A 16,529-nucleotide genomic window follows, 5' to 3' on the forward strand; every position below is an offset into this window, starting at 1 on the left:
GGAAATTTGGATTTGATTATTCATGAGTTAATAAAAATATATTTTTGTGGAGTTTTAATAAATATAATCAAGTGATGTTTTTTTTTATTATTAAATGGGTCAAAATTATCATGGGTCATTTTGTTGAACACGACACGACCTATTTATTAAATAGGTTAAATGGGTTGGAAACGGATAACCCGTTTAAAAAACCGGTTGGGTTTGAGTTTAGATTTTTGACATGATTATTAAATAGGTTGGGTTTGGGTTTGTATTTTAATTATGACACGTGAAATTCCTTGACCCTACACGAACCCAACCCGACGTGACACGACCCATTGACAGCCCTAGTTCTCGAGAAAAGACAGAGCCAAATAGACAAAAATATCCCTCGGTCTGATAAGAAATTGACAGTTGTTGGTCCTCAGCAACAGAAAACGTCCCAAACTGACAGGGTTAATGAAGAAGGTATTAAATTGTCAAACGGAGATAAGTTCAGGTATGTAAATGCAAGATTTTAGTAGTTATGTATCAAAATGAAAGTTCAGGTATGTAAATGCAAGATTTTAGTAGTTAGACACCAAAATGAAAGTGACCCCATAGTTTGAGAGATCTTTTGTAATTAATCCCACTTATTATGCTGTATAAATGAAGAAAATGTAGTGAATAAAACCTTTGCCGCAACAATCTCATCAATAAAACCAGCATAGGGTACAAGGACTTGTTAACAATAACCTTTCCATGTAAAACACAATCAAAAGGACTTGTAGAAGTACTGAATGAAAAGGATAGAAATACAGCTCGCTGCAATATGATTGCGACTCCATATCGAAAGAGGTTATGCTCTCCATTAAGGTTCTGGATGACAATATGAATACTCAGCTTAACTAAGGAAGGAACAGTCTAGTGTCTCTTAAGGCTAACAATCACTTCACTTCGATTCTTGAGTTGGGAATAGGAGCTAAGTATGGTGCTCATTGTGAACAACACTTTGAGCTTGTTGTTGTACACCTATAGGCATTGTACATAATTTATGTTAATCAGAAATCCTTCCCACACATCCGGTGTTTATCTCCATCAACTCGGGTTGATTGTGAATGGAGTACTCGACGTACATCCATAACCGCATCCATTAAGACCGTGCATGACATGCTCAAAGTCACTTCACCTATTTCAATCTATGTTTCGTGCATAGTGACTGTACATCGGGCTCTTTCTGTTCAACTATGCCACAGTCAATAGAAGCTACCTGTGTGGTCTCAGAGATTGAATTCTGGTTCGAAACCTCGAATCCATCATGCTCTTTGATGGTTCGATTTCTTCCTTTTGGTCATTGGCTTCTTCCGTCCCATGGTTTGTGGAGGAATACAACGTTTGAAACAGGAAAAGAGAACAAAGAAGACGAAGAGAAGAGAATAAAAGAGAATAGCAGCAGACAGGGAGCTCTGAGAACTTTGAATTTCAAAATCAATTTGAGCAACTTGTAATAGCATGTCGATGAAAATGTTACTATTGGGAAGAACTGGTCATCGACTATCCCCATCGACTAATGCTCCAGTCTCTGATTTCGCGTGCTGTATATATCGTTCAACCACACTCGGTCACCATTTCTTAAAATTACAACTCAATTCTATAAACAATCACTCAGTTTTATGAGATCTAATTTTGGTCCATTTCCTTTCTCTTCTCTCCACGTTTTATAAAGTATATAAACTAGTAACCCTCGAACATTGTGTTTTTACTTCTGCAGAAAAGCTAGTCAGAAGGTTTCCAGAGACTCGAGTACAAGCACATTAATTTTCTATGCCATAGTTAAAGTTTCACCCTTTTATTTCATGGTAACCAAAAAATAAGAAAATTTTCTGAAAGCTATTCAATTGTATCAACTCTTTTCTAGCTTTCTCCATTATAAATTACAAGGGTAGGAAAAGCTATTTTTCATACTTGCAACTAGTTTACAACCCTACCTAGCCTTCACTGCAAAAGAATACCAGATTCCACAATTATAGAAAAGAATAGGAGGTCACCGAATCACAGAAACAATAACAATGTAAGGTTGATGTTCTTGCCGTCCACCACTGTTCTGCTTGTTTCTCACTGAACTGCTTTCAACTGACAGAAACAAGGCACTAAGACATTAATCAATTAAGTGAGGGAACTTATGGACGAAAAACTACCCCATGCAGACATGAAAAATGAAAGTCTACTGAGTGAATATATAGGAGCATATACGTAAAGAGCATATTCGTCTTCTAGATGATATACAACATTAAAACAGTGATCATGACCCGGGATACACCAGGTGTGCAATACCTAAATCACAGAAACCTTTTTATATTGGTACAGAAGTTGGGGTTAATTACACATATTCCCAAGGCTTAACGTATTTTCACATAACCACTGCACTATTAAATCTCCATGACACCACATTAAGTTCAATACAGTTGCCCACTTGCCCATAACCCCCTCCTCATCAGAATAATCCACTATTAAAATAAATAAAAAATTGAAAAGACAAATTAACAGTGTAATATTTTTTTTTCTTTTTCTTTTTAAAAAAAAATATATAGTTCCTCACACACACCAACGGTGCTTTATGCACTGACTTCATAGTTCCAGTCATTTCCAGCAATTTATATAACTAGTTCTCGAGTGTGGATGATGAGGAAAGTTATTATAATTTATTCAAAAAACTTTCAATAATATATACCACCCTAAATAGTCCTCCTTGGAGGGGATGCCACCACATTTTATTGCAAACAGAAAGGAGAAAGACAAGATCAATGGAAGATGCAAGAAATACACCAGTTTACAGGGATTGTCTTTACCATTTCACCTCAAAAAAAAAAATATTACCAACTCTATAGGGCAAAAATCTGATATGAACCAGTGGACTGTTTAGAACTAAAAGAAAATTAATAAAACAAAAAATAAATAAATTCTACACTCATTCAGAACGAGCACAATTACTGATGTCCTATATGAAAAGTGTGGGAACTGAGCGAGAACCTACTAGTGCTAGAGCTGTTCATCTAGAAGCATATATGCAACTTGTCCTTTTACAAAATTTGACTACATATAGTCAGATTCTGGATTGTATCTCTAGCAGATAACCATATAATTTGTAATGAGTTAAAACTACAACAATCATAGCACTATCATGATCAAAAAAACAAAAAAACAAAATCATAGCACTATCAGAAATGTTGCACATACCTCTTACATCTGAGCACTTGTCCGTACAAAGCTAAGATGAGAAAGATAATTTCTATCAGCAAAATCATGTAAGGAACGTTGAGTTCGTGCCCCTTGGTCAGATTTTCCAGTCTCTTCCTTTAAGACTCTGCGGCACTCATCAGAGTCCTATAACAAAGAAGGAAGCATATACTGTAGCATGAGAATCACTAAAGTTTAAATTACAAAAAGATAAAAGAATGAAGACATAAAGAAAGGAGCATCAAAACCACATAGCTAAATATATTTACATGTAAGAACTCCAGCATTTGCTCTTCAATAGTGCCACGCATTGCCAGAGTTTCCACGTGTACAGGACGAGTAGCACCCATCCGATGAGCACGACTAATGACTTGTTCCTCCATGCTAATCAGGTATCAACCAACATAAAAAATCAATAATCATTCGGAAATTCAGTATGACACTGGTATTTATAACTCATTGAAATCATTCTGTAGTGCATCAGATAACTGGTATCTGGTCCTTAGTAGGTTAGAATGGAGAAGATAATGTTCATTTCCAAATAGAGTAATTAAATATATGAAGGATGCATGAGATATAAAGCATTCAAAATTATTTTAAAAATTAAAAGCAAATGATATTACAAAAATAGGAATGCTAACCTCCTGTCCCATATTGGTTCCATTAAAAATACATGTGTTACGAAGCTCAAATCGAGACCCAATGCAGCACTTCCATCCATCAAAAGAACTATGCAGCTAGCATCATTCTGGAAACTAGCCAGTGACTTCATCTAAAAATAGAAAGAAAGTGGATTAATCTTACTCAGGCAAAAGATGAATTAATTAAGAGTAAAACCAAAACATCAAATATAAATATATACCTTGTTGCTAGAATGCATAGGACTATACATCCCAGCATATTTGATACCAGCAATGGTCAACTGGACAGAGAATTGTGTAAGAATCCATCACTCGTAAAATGATAATCACATAAAACCAGGAAATGGTATAGTATACAACAGTCACCTGCTGCTCGATCACATGTATATGCTCAAGAAATTGAGAAAAAACCAAGACTTTATCCAAATTTGTTTCATGAGTCATGGCGCCCCATCTAAAGCCATGAACTTGTATCAATTCTCTTGAATCACCCATCTCAGACAGTGAAATTAAATTATTGGTGTCCATAGCACTATTCTTGACATTTGTAGGGCAATCAACTTTGCTATTAGATTCCTGCAATGCTTTCAATCTCCTTACAAGATAAGAGACTTTACTGCTAGATGTTGACTGCCAATCAGGATCCCAGTCATCCTGCACAAAATCCAAAAGGTAAATATCTGTAAAACCAAACATATATTACAGAATGAAAAGGAAAATACTTCAACTTATAAAGAGAGCTGACTTGCCTGTTTATATGAGGGTTGCAGCTCAATAAGATCCTTGGGAACAGGCCACTTAGGATTTGGATTTTCTGGCCGAGTTAGTGTATCAGGAGTTTGCATCTCATATAAGTTGCCACACCCAGGGTAAGTACACCTCTCACTGTCCAAACCAACACAATCAAGGCACAAAAGATGCTTGCATGGAGTAATGACAGGTAAACGACACCATTCCTTGCATCTAACAAAACAAATGCAATATCTGATCAGTACACAAACTTCATACAGAAAAGTCAAAAAGACCAAAAAAAAACAAAAAAGAAGGAAAAGTAGTCTGGACACTTATATTACCTGACACAGTTGCCACCATAACTAATATTATATCTTATTAAAGCATATTCCTCTGACATGGGATCTAGACCCTTTTGAACTAAAATATCCATTGTTTCCTGAATATCTTCGCCAGCATCTGTTACTTTTATATGCCCGGCCACACAGCAGGATAGCCTAACATTTTTTATTGTTGTACTCCGAAACTTCCACTGCTTTGGATTCAGAAGACTCTCAACATGAGAAGGATCATTCCAGTCGGCCAAAAGTATATTGCGCCTAACTGTCTCTACCAATTCATTGTAACTTCTTGCATGTTGCTCAGCAAAATCAAGAAACGTAGCTTTCTTAATGCAGGGTGGAATAGTCTGCATATCCATCTTTCTAGCGCTAATCATGCACCTATGTAGTAAATGCAACAAACGTGATCGTCCTTCTTCCATCTTTGCTTCAAAAGGCCTAAGGATCCCAGCTTCCCATGACTTGTAATTTTGCCCATAAGATTCCTCATGCAGGAACTTAAGCAATGGCTGAAGATGTGAAAGTTGACTATTGGGTGTATTAGGAGTTGGAGTTCCAGTCAAAATCCAACGGTTTGAAGCCATCAACGAAACTGCCATTTGCATTTTGTTTGTCAAGCTAAGACTTGAGCCAAGAGTATGCCCTTCATCTAACATGACTCTGAGCCAATGCACTTGCATTAGTGCACTTTTTTTACGGGGCCCCCATTCTGCACTCAACCGATTGAACGTGGTTATGATAACATCATAATCCCATGCCAGACTGTGCGCAGAGGGCTTCTTATGGTCACTCCAAACATAAACTCGCAGCTGACCAGGCCTGACATGCTTCTGAATTTGGGTGGCCCAGTGATCAACTAAATTTGATGGGACAACAATTAGAGTTGCTCTTGAAAGATACAGCCTCACTGAGTTCAATGGCGCGGAAAGAGCAATTCTGAGAGCAGCAACATCAAAACTCATGTTGTTAAGACTTTGAGGGTAACACCATTTGATAACACCCTTTTCTACTCTTCTTTTGAGACCAAATGCTTGAAATAATTCCTGAAACAGAAAGGCATCACCCAACTCTACACAAGAGCTTACGAAAGGACTTCGCAGACCAATTGTCTCCATAACAGAGACCTGGTCAGAAGAAAGTTTAGCCAACCAGGATAGGGCTTTCTTTGTAATAGAATTAATCAAGGCATACCTCTCCTTAAGCACACTAATGAAAAACGACACGTTTTGTTCCTCTCCTCCAGCTGTTCCCTTGGTATGAAATCCAAGTAAATGTGTAATTGGCTCGCAATTATCCCAGGATTCTTCTGGAACACTGCAACTCTGGTAGAAGGGATCAGAATTCATGCTACAAAACCATGGCGCGCTAGCGTCAGCAATACTGCTTTCTGGGAGCTTCCGCCACTTACGGCATACATCACACTGAACCCAGTTGTCGTTGGACAATCTACCCAAGTTTTTTCCAGCTTTTGCTTGTTTGGAGCCGGATGCTCCTTGAAATGATGGCAAAAGATCTTTTTTTATGCCACCTAAACTCCTAGTGCATCGAACTGCACACACTCCTGAATCAGATGCTGCTGGTGTTTTCATTACTTTGCCAGGACATGAGTTGGAGAATCCTGGAATTCGTTCATCCAGAAGTAGCCTGGCTCTTTTAGATCGGCAGTATTTGGAATCATCAAGACCATTATGATCTGTACCCATATCCCTCTTTTTTGGGAGCATACTAGTAACACCAACATTATCACCATCAAGCTCATAATAACCACATCTCTGGTCTCCATTATGAGTACACCAATTCACTTGTACCCCATCTGGAGGAGTTGCCAGAGTTCCTTGTGTCTTCAGAATAAGCGAAAGAGCAGTTATGGTCTTTCCTAGGCCAGGTTCATCACAGAACATTCCCCCATGAAAATCACTGATAGTGGGAGCTTCACCAGTGACAATTTCTCCAGAAATAGTGTTAATACAGAAAGAAAATTCATCTTCAGTTGAGAAAGCTAGATACAATGGATGGGGCAGAACTTTAGCCTTTTTCTCACGTTGAAGCATCCATTCAACTGCTATCCGCTGATGGGGAAACAGTTTGAGTTTCATGCATGGCATGCTCGACACAGCCAAGCTTCTCAAATGGCAACAAGTTGCAGACACCCTAACAAGGTCCACTGGGTTGAGTGTAGCTAGAATATTTAGTAATATGTCATCTGATATATCCCAAATACCAGCCTCACAAGAGTCATCAACTGGTTGTATTCTAGAAGAATTAGGGTTTCCTGTCTCTGCCATGGTAGGTAAACTCTTAAAAATTTCATGAAGCTCAAAAAGCTTCTTCTTCGAAGAATCAGTGAAATTATGATGCCGCTTGCATCCAAAAACATGGCAGTCAGAAAGATTCCATATGTTTCTGCCACCTCCTAGATTATTTTCAAGATAATCTTTGTCAGCAAGCAATGCACTTCTCTCTGCCCAGTCGGAACTGCAAAGTGTTGTTTGTAAAGTTGTTAAAATTATATGGAAGACATAAAGATTCTCAACGTTTCAGTAAAGACCCTTTCACTGAATCAGAATCAAACAACTGCAATAAAATGGATATAATACAGAACGAAAAACTATTCAATACACCAACAGCCGCATACATCACCTCACTAAAGTTGACAGTCTATAATCAAAATCTAATACACGCACGCCTAGGAATGCTCTGCACTGGCATATTGATATCAGAAAGCCAAAAACACAGTCAAGACCGCACATGAAACTCATAAGAGGAGACATGCATAAATATGTACTATCCATACAAGTAAGAATCTTATCCATAAAAGATTGTACATATTTCTACATGTAATATGTGTGTGTTCAAACACAAAGCACATAGGCAACAAACACAAACTTCACCGCATCAGATCATACGAGTGCAACCCAATGCTGAGTACCAGCAATAACTGTCCTTTAAACAAAAGCTCATAGTTTTCAACTTCTCCAGCTTCAACTAATTCCCACCAATGTAACCAGATTAAGTTTATCTTATCTTATTTTTTCTTTATGCAAAATAGGTGCTATAAGTCACAATGCTGACACTAACATTCCTGACTACTATCCTTTCTATCAACAACTCGTAACCATTCAATCTACGATTCGAAAACAACAGCTGTTAGGAAGCAAACAGGGTACCTCAAGTGTCGAAACAGGGAGCCGGCGACAGAGCCCAATTTCGGGAACTGCCAACCACTCCATAACTGAATTGGGAGATAGACATCAACCAGAAGCACAGCCCTGACTTCTCCATCGCCGGTGGGCTCAACCTCAACCCGAAGCAAGAAAGCATCGATCTTGACGCACTTGTTCATCACCAAAGCGTGAAGCTGGTGCACCACGCTGATGCTCCCATTGACCAGCCCAATACTCCTCTTCCTCGTCCTCGTCCTCCTCTCGCATTCCACAACCGGATTCTCAGCCACCGGCGAGAGCACCACGGCGTCGTTTTGGGACCTGAAGCTGACGGAGGAGTCGGGAGAGATTCGGAAGCGGGTGCCGAAGGGGAGGAGGTTGTTGTTGGGTGGGTAAGGGGAAGTGACGGCGAGAACGGCGTAAAGGAAGCCGGAGAGCCTGTGATCGGCGAACGACGACGTGGCGTCGTCGTCCATTGAATTGATTGGCGGTGATACAAAAATAGTTTAATTAGGGTTTGGATTGGGAAGACGGCATTGATAAAATAACCCTTTAATTAGGGTTTTGAATTGAATCGAATTCGATTCAAAGAATAAGAAGAAGAATATAATGAGAGGGAGACTGTTGGGGTGTTCCTAGTTTTGGTCTCGGGACTTGGATTTCCCTTGTGTTTGTTGGTTTTAACCGCTTTTTTCGGGAGGGACCGACTCTCCCACTGATAAAGGGCACGTGTCACTCCCCACTCTCAAGTTCTTTTTTCTTTTATCTTTGTTTTTGATGAATTTTTTTTTTGGGAGCAAAATTCAACAAAAATGTGGAGCATATGCAAATAACAGATTAACAGGCATTGATACTGTGATAAATAAATTGAAAAATTATTTTTTTATACAAAGTTTCATCATTTGATACTTGCATCAAACACATATCTTATTGCTCTTACCTAAAGCTCTTGTAAGTACATACATGAATGAAAGATGGATATATTTACACCTAAAACTCTTACAGATACATACATGAAATATAGATATATTGATACCTAAAATTTTTGAAGACACACTTGAAAGATTGAAACGTATGTACCATTCTCAGATTCTCAGTAGTTTATTTGAATTGCATAATATATATCAAATAGAGCAGATTAGGCCATAAATATGTAATTCAAGAATAATAAGAACCTAAATGGAACCAATGAGTTCAAGACATTAACAACCAAAAGTACACTGCGGGACGAGGATTATATCTATGTGGGGGCAAAAAAAAATTCGAAACAAACATAAGCTAGAAAAAAAAAAAAAAACTAGCTAAAATGATTTTCGCAACGTGAAAAAGAAAATTTAGATATCCACTCATAAAGCTATAATTGAATAGAAGATGAGAAAGAAGAAATAAAATTTTAGAAGAAAAAGATTTGATCAGAGCTCACCTAACCCAATAACCAACAACTTATAAAATTGTATCTACAACAATGCTTTTTTTTTTTTCTTATGTTTGTGGGCTATCAAAATAGGGTGAGTTCTGGAATGCTCGGAGCGTCCATGCGCCGCATTTGTCTTGGTTACGTGTCGATCCTCCATTGGCCCGTGTATTTCGTCCGTGTTAGTCTGCCGTCAGTCTCCTTAAACGCGTGAGTTGCAAACTCGGTAAGAATTTCATCCGCAATCCAGAGAGGGCAGACGAGTTGGATGGGTAAATTGGTCACTGAATTCTTTAGTCTAATGGGAATATCAATGAATGAGATCGATCTATATCCCTCTCCTTGATCTGATCGGCTTGCTTAAGAGCGGCGGTTTTGATCTCGTCGGCTTTCTTGGAGGGCTCGGCGGCGAACTTTGGGATTTTGGCGGAGGTGGTGAACTGGTGATGGTCTGATTTATTGGCTGCTTCTTCGGCGAAGCTATTGGGTCGTTTCCACGAAGCTTGAGGCTCAGCTCCTGGAGATTGCAAAGCAACATGAGGCGGATGAGTTTACAATCGAGTGATGGGAAGAGGACACCTCAGTCTAACAAAGGGAGGCTTGCTTCTGAGATTGTTCTCTCACTCGGATCCGCTCTCAGAAGTCAGGCACGGTAGTGTCACTCATCCCACGATTCGCGCTACGGAATCGGAATCGGAAGCGAAGCGGCCCGGAGCGCACGGAAGAATAGCAGTGGATCGAATCGATCTCGGTGAAATCAAATATAGGGTTTCTCAGTGTGGATCTGCTAAACTATGAGGGGGTCATCTGGGTCTGAGAATAGAAGTTGGTCATGGAACGGCAACGACGATGGGGTAACGCGGTCGTAATAAGACGGCGATCGGCGAGGTTTCGGAGCCGGGTGGTCGGCTCGTGTCGCTTCTTCAAGATTTCCGGGAAAACCTCTGGTTTCTATTCTAGGAATTCCCATGACCAGGTGCTTACAGTCTTTCTTCTTCAAGTTTGATTGCTCAGATTATTTACTTGGTAGATAATCTTTCTTCTTCATTTGTCTTTGCAGATCTGCCGTCATTCCAGATCAGCTCGAACCCAATCAACATACCACAGGTCTTCATCTCATCGCTACCCAATTTTATTGAATAAGTAGTACGTGTTTTGATTGTGTTATGTGATATGGAAGTTTAATTGTGTTATGTGAGATGTATAATGGACATGTATGGGGAATCAATAGGACTTGGTGGGTTTGCTTGAGGAATATATTGTGTATGCAGTTCATGCCAAAAAGGGTTACGATTATACCTAGAAGATTTAGCTTGCAAGGAGGATTAGGAACCTTAATTTGTCTAAAACAACAAGAGCTTAGAATGAGCAAGGACCTGTATGCATATCAAACATCCATAGAACTGATTATTAGGAACCTTAGACTTTGCTTCTGCTGTAATATTTGATTGGGAAACTTCTGTACCTTGTTCATTTAGTTAGCTTTGAGAAACCATATCTTATGATTTAGACATTTGTTTCCGAATCTATCTGCATGTATTGAAAGCTTATACTTTAAGCTTGATATCAGTGTAGTTTCATACAATTTCATTCAAAATTCGTTGGTCAACTTTGAGGCTGAAAGCAAAGTCTGCATTCTGCATATCAGCTTTTTGAGTTTTGGAGCCAGTCAACTTTTTACTAAAAGCTGTACATTTAGGTTGGTTATTTGAAGTTGGTTTCTTCGTAAAACTTGTAGCAGATATCCTAGATATTATTCCAGAATTTGAATCACTTGAAAAAGATTTTTGTAGATTAAAGTATGATTTTTCAAAGTTGAGGGTCTGCAGTAGGAAATTCTGCAGATCAGTATTTCTGAGTTTTCGACTCAGCTGCCTTTTTACTGAAATCAGTGCATTTCAGTTGAGTATTTGAAGTTGGTGTCTTCGTAAAAGTTAGAGTACATCTTAAATATCATTTCTGAGTTGAAATCTCTTGAAAAGGATTTTTGTAGATGAAGTTAAGAATTTTCAAAGTTGAAGTTCTGCATCAGGAAAATTTCTGCAAATCAGTTTTCCAAGTTTTGGACCAAGTAACCTTTCTATTAAAACCCGTAAATTTTTGTTTGGTATTTGCAGTTAGTGTTGTCACAAAAGTTTTAGTAGACATCTGCACGATCATTTCAGAATTGAAATCTCTAGAAAATGATTTTTGTACATTAAGTTATGAATTTCTGAAGTTGAGAGTCTGCATTAAGAAATACTGCATTTGTTACTATTTTACTGTTTGTTCCTTTTGATTTCAATGGTTTCTTTTTATTAGGGTTTGTTATTACCTATCTAGGTTTTTGGAGTCCTGTAAGTCAGCTTTTGTATTTTGAAAATAACATATAGTTTCTTTGGGTATATTCAACCCTAGAACTCAAAAAGATCGTTCCTATTTTAATCCTACTGCAAATATTTCTCTCCTACTCTTGTTTTTCCATTTGAGATCTTTGCTCTCCAGAGTTTTACCCCAGATCTAGCCGCAAGACAGAAACTTTCAGTTTCTGTCCTGCATCATATTATGATAACTGGAAAATTTTGATCATGGTAAAATGGGTGGATCTGTGGAGGTGTCTTAAACATGAAAATGGAGTTCAGGTGTGAAATATGACAATTATCTTGTTTTCTAGCAAGTTCTCTGCTGTTTGCTGGCATAAATTGAAAAAAATTGATGCTAGTTGGAACAAAGAAATTGGTATGATGATTAAGTCTATATAGGGAGCATGGTAAGCAAGGACAACAGAAAAAATTGCCATTATTGGAGTGTTGACTCGTATGAGAATGTCATACAGGTCATATAGGATACTAGTCATTGGTGGTTCGTTTACAATATGGGCTAGCATTTGTCTTGAGATTCATGTTATGATTGTTGTCTGTCTGCTTCTATTAAAATGAGAAGGCAATTTCTTAGAACTGTTTTTGAGTATCCTTGATATCTTGCTTATATTTTGGCAGGGTTATTCTTCAGGCTTCACAGGGGCAGGTACATGCATACTTGCAGTTTGTTTTTTTGGAATAGGTACAAAGATGTGTTTCGATACACCCAATATCTCTCTAATGATCAATGGGAAATTTTACTGTTTGTAGCAAATTCTATGCCATGTCAAAAGGGAATTCATGGTTTGAATTGTCTTTATTGGTCTGAGTATTATTGTGTATGATTTATTGTGATACATTATGAATTGTGACCTCTAGTAGTTCCATAGAAATGGTTTTACCGTGCTTAGAGTATGCATGTTTACTTTTGTTGTTGTGTTATTTCAGTATAAGCTATTACTATTTTTTTTTTTTGTGTTACAGCTTGTTCCTCAAACTCACCTACGACTGCACCATTCTCAAAATCTACTTGTGCAGATTACAAAGCATGTGCACCTTGATCTCTGGCTGCTAGCTACTATATAGAATGTTCTCAGAGAAACCTTATCTATCAATATGTACAAACGTAGCCTCTAAATTTAGTTCTTGCTTTATTATTTTATCTTGTACTATTTCTACTATTATGGATGTTATGGTTGATGCGTTTTTCACATATCATGTATTAAGACTATGCAGTTGAATTGAATTTGATTTCTATGAATCTTCTTAGTCTATATATTTGTTCTATGTTCTAGAATCCAAGAAAATTGTAATAATTAAAAGTGAATTCGTATGAAAAAATAATTAAAATTAAATGTAATTGAAAATAGAAATTCTCACAAAAATAGGTACTCCGATGACATTGTGGGTCAAAAATTGTAGAAAAAAAAAGTTTCTGACAACAATTACAATTGGAATTAATTCAACCCTAATTTAACATCACTCATCACATGGAAACACATTTAACTATCCTTATGTGACCTAGTTTGGTCAATCTTTTCATGTTAAACTTTTACATAGATGAGACGTAATCACCCATGTAAAATTTAAGGGACGTTTACCTTCTGATGATAGGGCTCCTCATAAGGAATATTAGGGTAAATATGGTTGATCGTTTTAATCGGGGCCCTAATGTTGCCGAATTAAAATGATTTTTCAACCAAAATTGTATTTCATTATTTTATCACATCTTATTTCACGAGAATTTTAAAAATTTTGCATCTTTTGTGTAGTTGGTTTACAAAGTTGTACACTTACATATAACTTATTAAATAAGTTATATTACATTAGTAGACACGTTGTGATTTTGATAACTAAAAATTACAAAATGAAAATTTCACCATCTAATATGATCATTATAGTAAAACATGTCTATGATATAAAATTCAACTCGATTCCGTAACGTTCAGGCCTCGATCGAAGCGGTTAACTTTTTTTACTCTTAAGCTTCCCTAAGGGAGCCCTATCAACAGGAGATAAACGTCTCCAAATTTTTACATGTGTGGTTACATCTCATCTATGTGAGAGTTTAACGTGTGGAAGAATCGACCAAAACTAGGTCACAGAGAGGTAGGTAAAAACGTTTCTATGTGATAAGTGACGATAGATTAAGGTTGACCGCTTCGATCGAGCCCGGAACGTTGCCGAATCGAGTTGAATTTTATACCATAGCTATGTTTTACTATGATGATCATATCAGACGGTAGAATTTTCATTTTTTTAATTTTAGTCATCGAAATCACAACGTGCCTACCAATAAGATATAACTTATTTAGTAGATTATATATAAGTGTATAACTTTGTGAACCAACTATAGAGAGGAAGCAAAATTTTCAAAAATCTCGTGAAATAAGATGTGAGTGGAATGGTGAAATATGGCTATGGTTGAAAAATCATATATTTTAGGTAACGTTTGGGTCTCGATAAAAGCGGTCAACCATTTTTACGCTTAAGCTTCCCTAACGGAGCCCTATCAATGGGAAGTAAACGTCTCCAAATTTTTACATGTGTGGTTACATCTCATTTATGTGAGAGTTTAACGTGTGGAAGAATCGACCAAACTAGGTCACAGAGAGGTAGGTAAGAGCGTTTTCGTGTGATAAATGACGATAGATTTGGGTTGACTGCTTCGATCGAGCCTCGAACGGTGCCGAATCGAGTTGAATTTTATATCATAGCCATGTTTTACTATGATGATCATATCAGATGGTGAAATTTTCATTTTGTGAATTTTAGTAATCAAAATCACAACGTGCCTATTAATGGAATATAACTTGTTTAGTAAGTTATACGTAAATGTACAACTTTATGAACCAACTATAGAGATGATACAAAATTTTCAAAAATCTCATGAAATAAGATGTGATCGGAATAGTGAAATACGACTATGGTTGAAAAATCTCATATTTCAAATAACGTTTAGATCCCGATAAAAACTGTCAACATTTTTTACGATTAATCTTTCTTATGGGGAGCCCTATCTTCGAGAGGTAAACCCATAAATTAACGTCACTTATCACACAATACTGTAACGCTCCGTATCTAACCTTACCTATTTACTGGGTGTTTTTACGAGTTACTGAGAAATTTAACCGTACTCGTTAGCTTAATAAGTTAACACTTGAGTTTATTTTTGAGTTTTTCTCGAAATATCAAATTTTTATTAAAGGAAAATGCACCGCCGGTACCCCAACTTTTGTGGCACGGTCAAAATGGTACCCATACTTTAAAAACTATCAATGTGGTACCCAAACTTCTATTTCGCTACCAAGGAAAGGCCGGAGGCCAATTTCCGTAACTGTGCCGTTAGTTTGCTGACGTGGCCGGCATGGCCCCACCAAAAAAATGTGCAATGACAAAAATAACCTTCAAACTCTCTCCAGAACTATTTTCGCTCCAAAAAGCTATAAATTTGAATTTTCCTGGGTACCACATTGATCAGTTTAGCAGAGTTTAGGCACTGCTGCTGTGTTTATCTGCTGACAAGAAATATTATGCAATAGCTGGAAATGTAATATAGAAATTCAAACATAGAACCAAAAAGGGCTGCCAATATCATTGAATTAAAACCAAAATCAACATAATTCAAGCTTAATTGGTTTCCAAAAACTTAAGGAACCACATTGTTTGAAAAAAATTGATTCCAAACCATGATGAAATACACATTATGACACAATCTAATTTAAAAGCAAGCACATTCACTTTGTATCACCCCTTGCTGCATGATTTTTGCTGCTTTGAGTAGGAGGCTGTGTTGAAGCTGATCCACTATCATTTCCAGCAGAACTAGCCTCCATTGCCAACTTCATTTTCTTCCATCCTTTTTTATACTTTATGACTTGGTCCTTGATAGGTCTTGATTCCTTGGGTGGGGCTGGTGCCTTTTGAACCTGTGGAACACAAACAAGACATTTCCAACACAACTCAACAACCATTTTTGGCTTCACATTTCAACAAGACATTCCAACACAATTCAACAACAACATTATTTTCAACAATTAACTAAGCATTTTAGCAATAGTTGGCTTCACAACAAGAAGAACAATCAACAATCAAGAATCAAGAATCACCACCAGATACATACCTTTGCTCTCACTCTTTTCTTAGTGCTTGCTCCACCAGCAAATGTTCCTTCCCCCTGTTTGAACAAAAAGAAAAAAGAAAAAACAAGTCAAGAATTATACATACAAATTCATAAACAAATAAATTTCATATTAAATTCATAAACAAGTTGAGACTTTACTAGACACTTACTGCTTCAGCTGCTTTCTTGGCTTTTGTTATAAGACATCCAGCCCTGTTGTGTCCTTGTTGGCCACAAAGTTTGCAAGTCATGGTAACACCAGTTTTAGGCAACTTCCCCTCAGTTGGAGCTGGTGGTGCTGGGTTACCATTTTCTCCTTGTGATGGGATCCTCTTTTTCTTGGGCCTTCCAGGCAGCTTGTTAAATAAAAGAGGTGCAATTGGGTAGTCAACTGTTTCCCAATCATCTGAACAATAACCTTCATATCCCATATCTTCAAATTCTGGAACAACATCTGGGTCCCCATTGACATTTTCATCAAACTCTGCATCATCAAACACATCATGCTACAATTCATAGTCTGAATCGGTATACCAGTCACTTAGCTCTGAATCATCAGTGTCTTCTTCCTCTCCAGGCT

The 16,529-nt window shown here is 37.5% G+C and overlaps 2 protein-coding genes across 2 annotated transcripts; one reads left to right on the forward strand and one right to left on the reverse strand.

The window, feature by feature from the left end:
- Window positions 1–1,780: 1,780 nt before the first annotated feature.
- On the reverse strand, window positions 1,781–8,721 carry LOC101302214 (F-box protein At3g54460-like). The gene is made up of 9 exons (XM_004308549.1): window positions 8,077–8,721; window positions 4,910–7,384; window positions 4,586–4,799; window positions 4,203–4,490; window positions 4,058–4,117; window positions 3,837–3,967; window positions 3,465–3,579; window positions 3,196–3,342; window positions 1,781–2,091 (listed from the first exon to the last, which is right to left on the reverse strand). The coding sequence occupies exons 1-8, from the start codon at window positions 8,547–8,549 to the stop codon at window positions 3,199–3,201; spliced, it is 3,900 nt and encodes a 1,299-aa protein (XP_004308597.1). The 5' UTR covers window positions 8,550–8,721; the 3' UTR covers window positions 1,781–2,091; window positions 3,196–3,198.
- Window positions 8,722–9,746: 1,025 nt separating this feature from the next.
- LOC101302505 lies at window positions 9,747–12,912 on the forward strand. The gene is made up of 4 exons (XM_004308550.1): window positions 9,747–10,463; window positions 10,548–10,594; window positions 12,466–12,493; window positions 12,811–12,912. The coding sequence occupies exons 1-4, from the start codon at window positions 10,320–10,322 to the stop codon at window positions 12,910–12,912; spliced, it is 321 nt and encodes a 106-aa protein (XP_004308598.1). The 5' UTR covers window positions 9,747–10,319.
- Window positions 12,913–16,529: the final 3,617 nt, after the last annotated feature.

Source organism: Fragaria vesca, linkage group LG7, assembly GCF_000184155.1.
Source record: "Fragaria vesca subsp. vesca linkage group LG7, FraVesHawaii_1.0, whole genome shotgun sequence".
NCBI classification, from domain to species: Eukaryota; Viridiplantae; Streptophyta; class Magnoliopsida; order Rosales; family Rosaceae; genus Fragaria; species Fragaria vesca.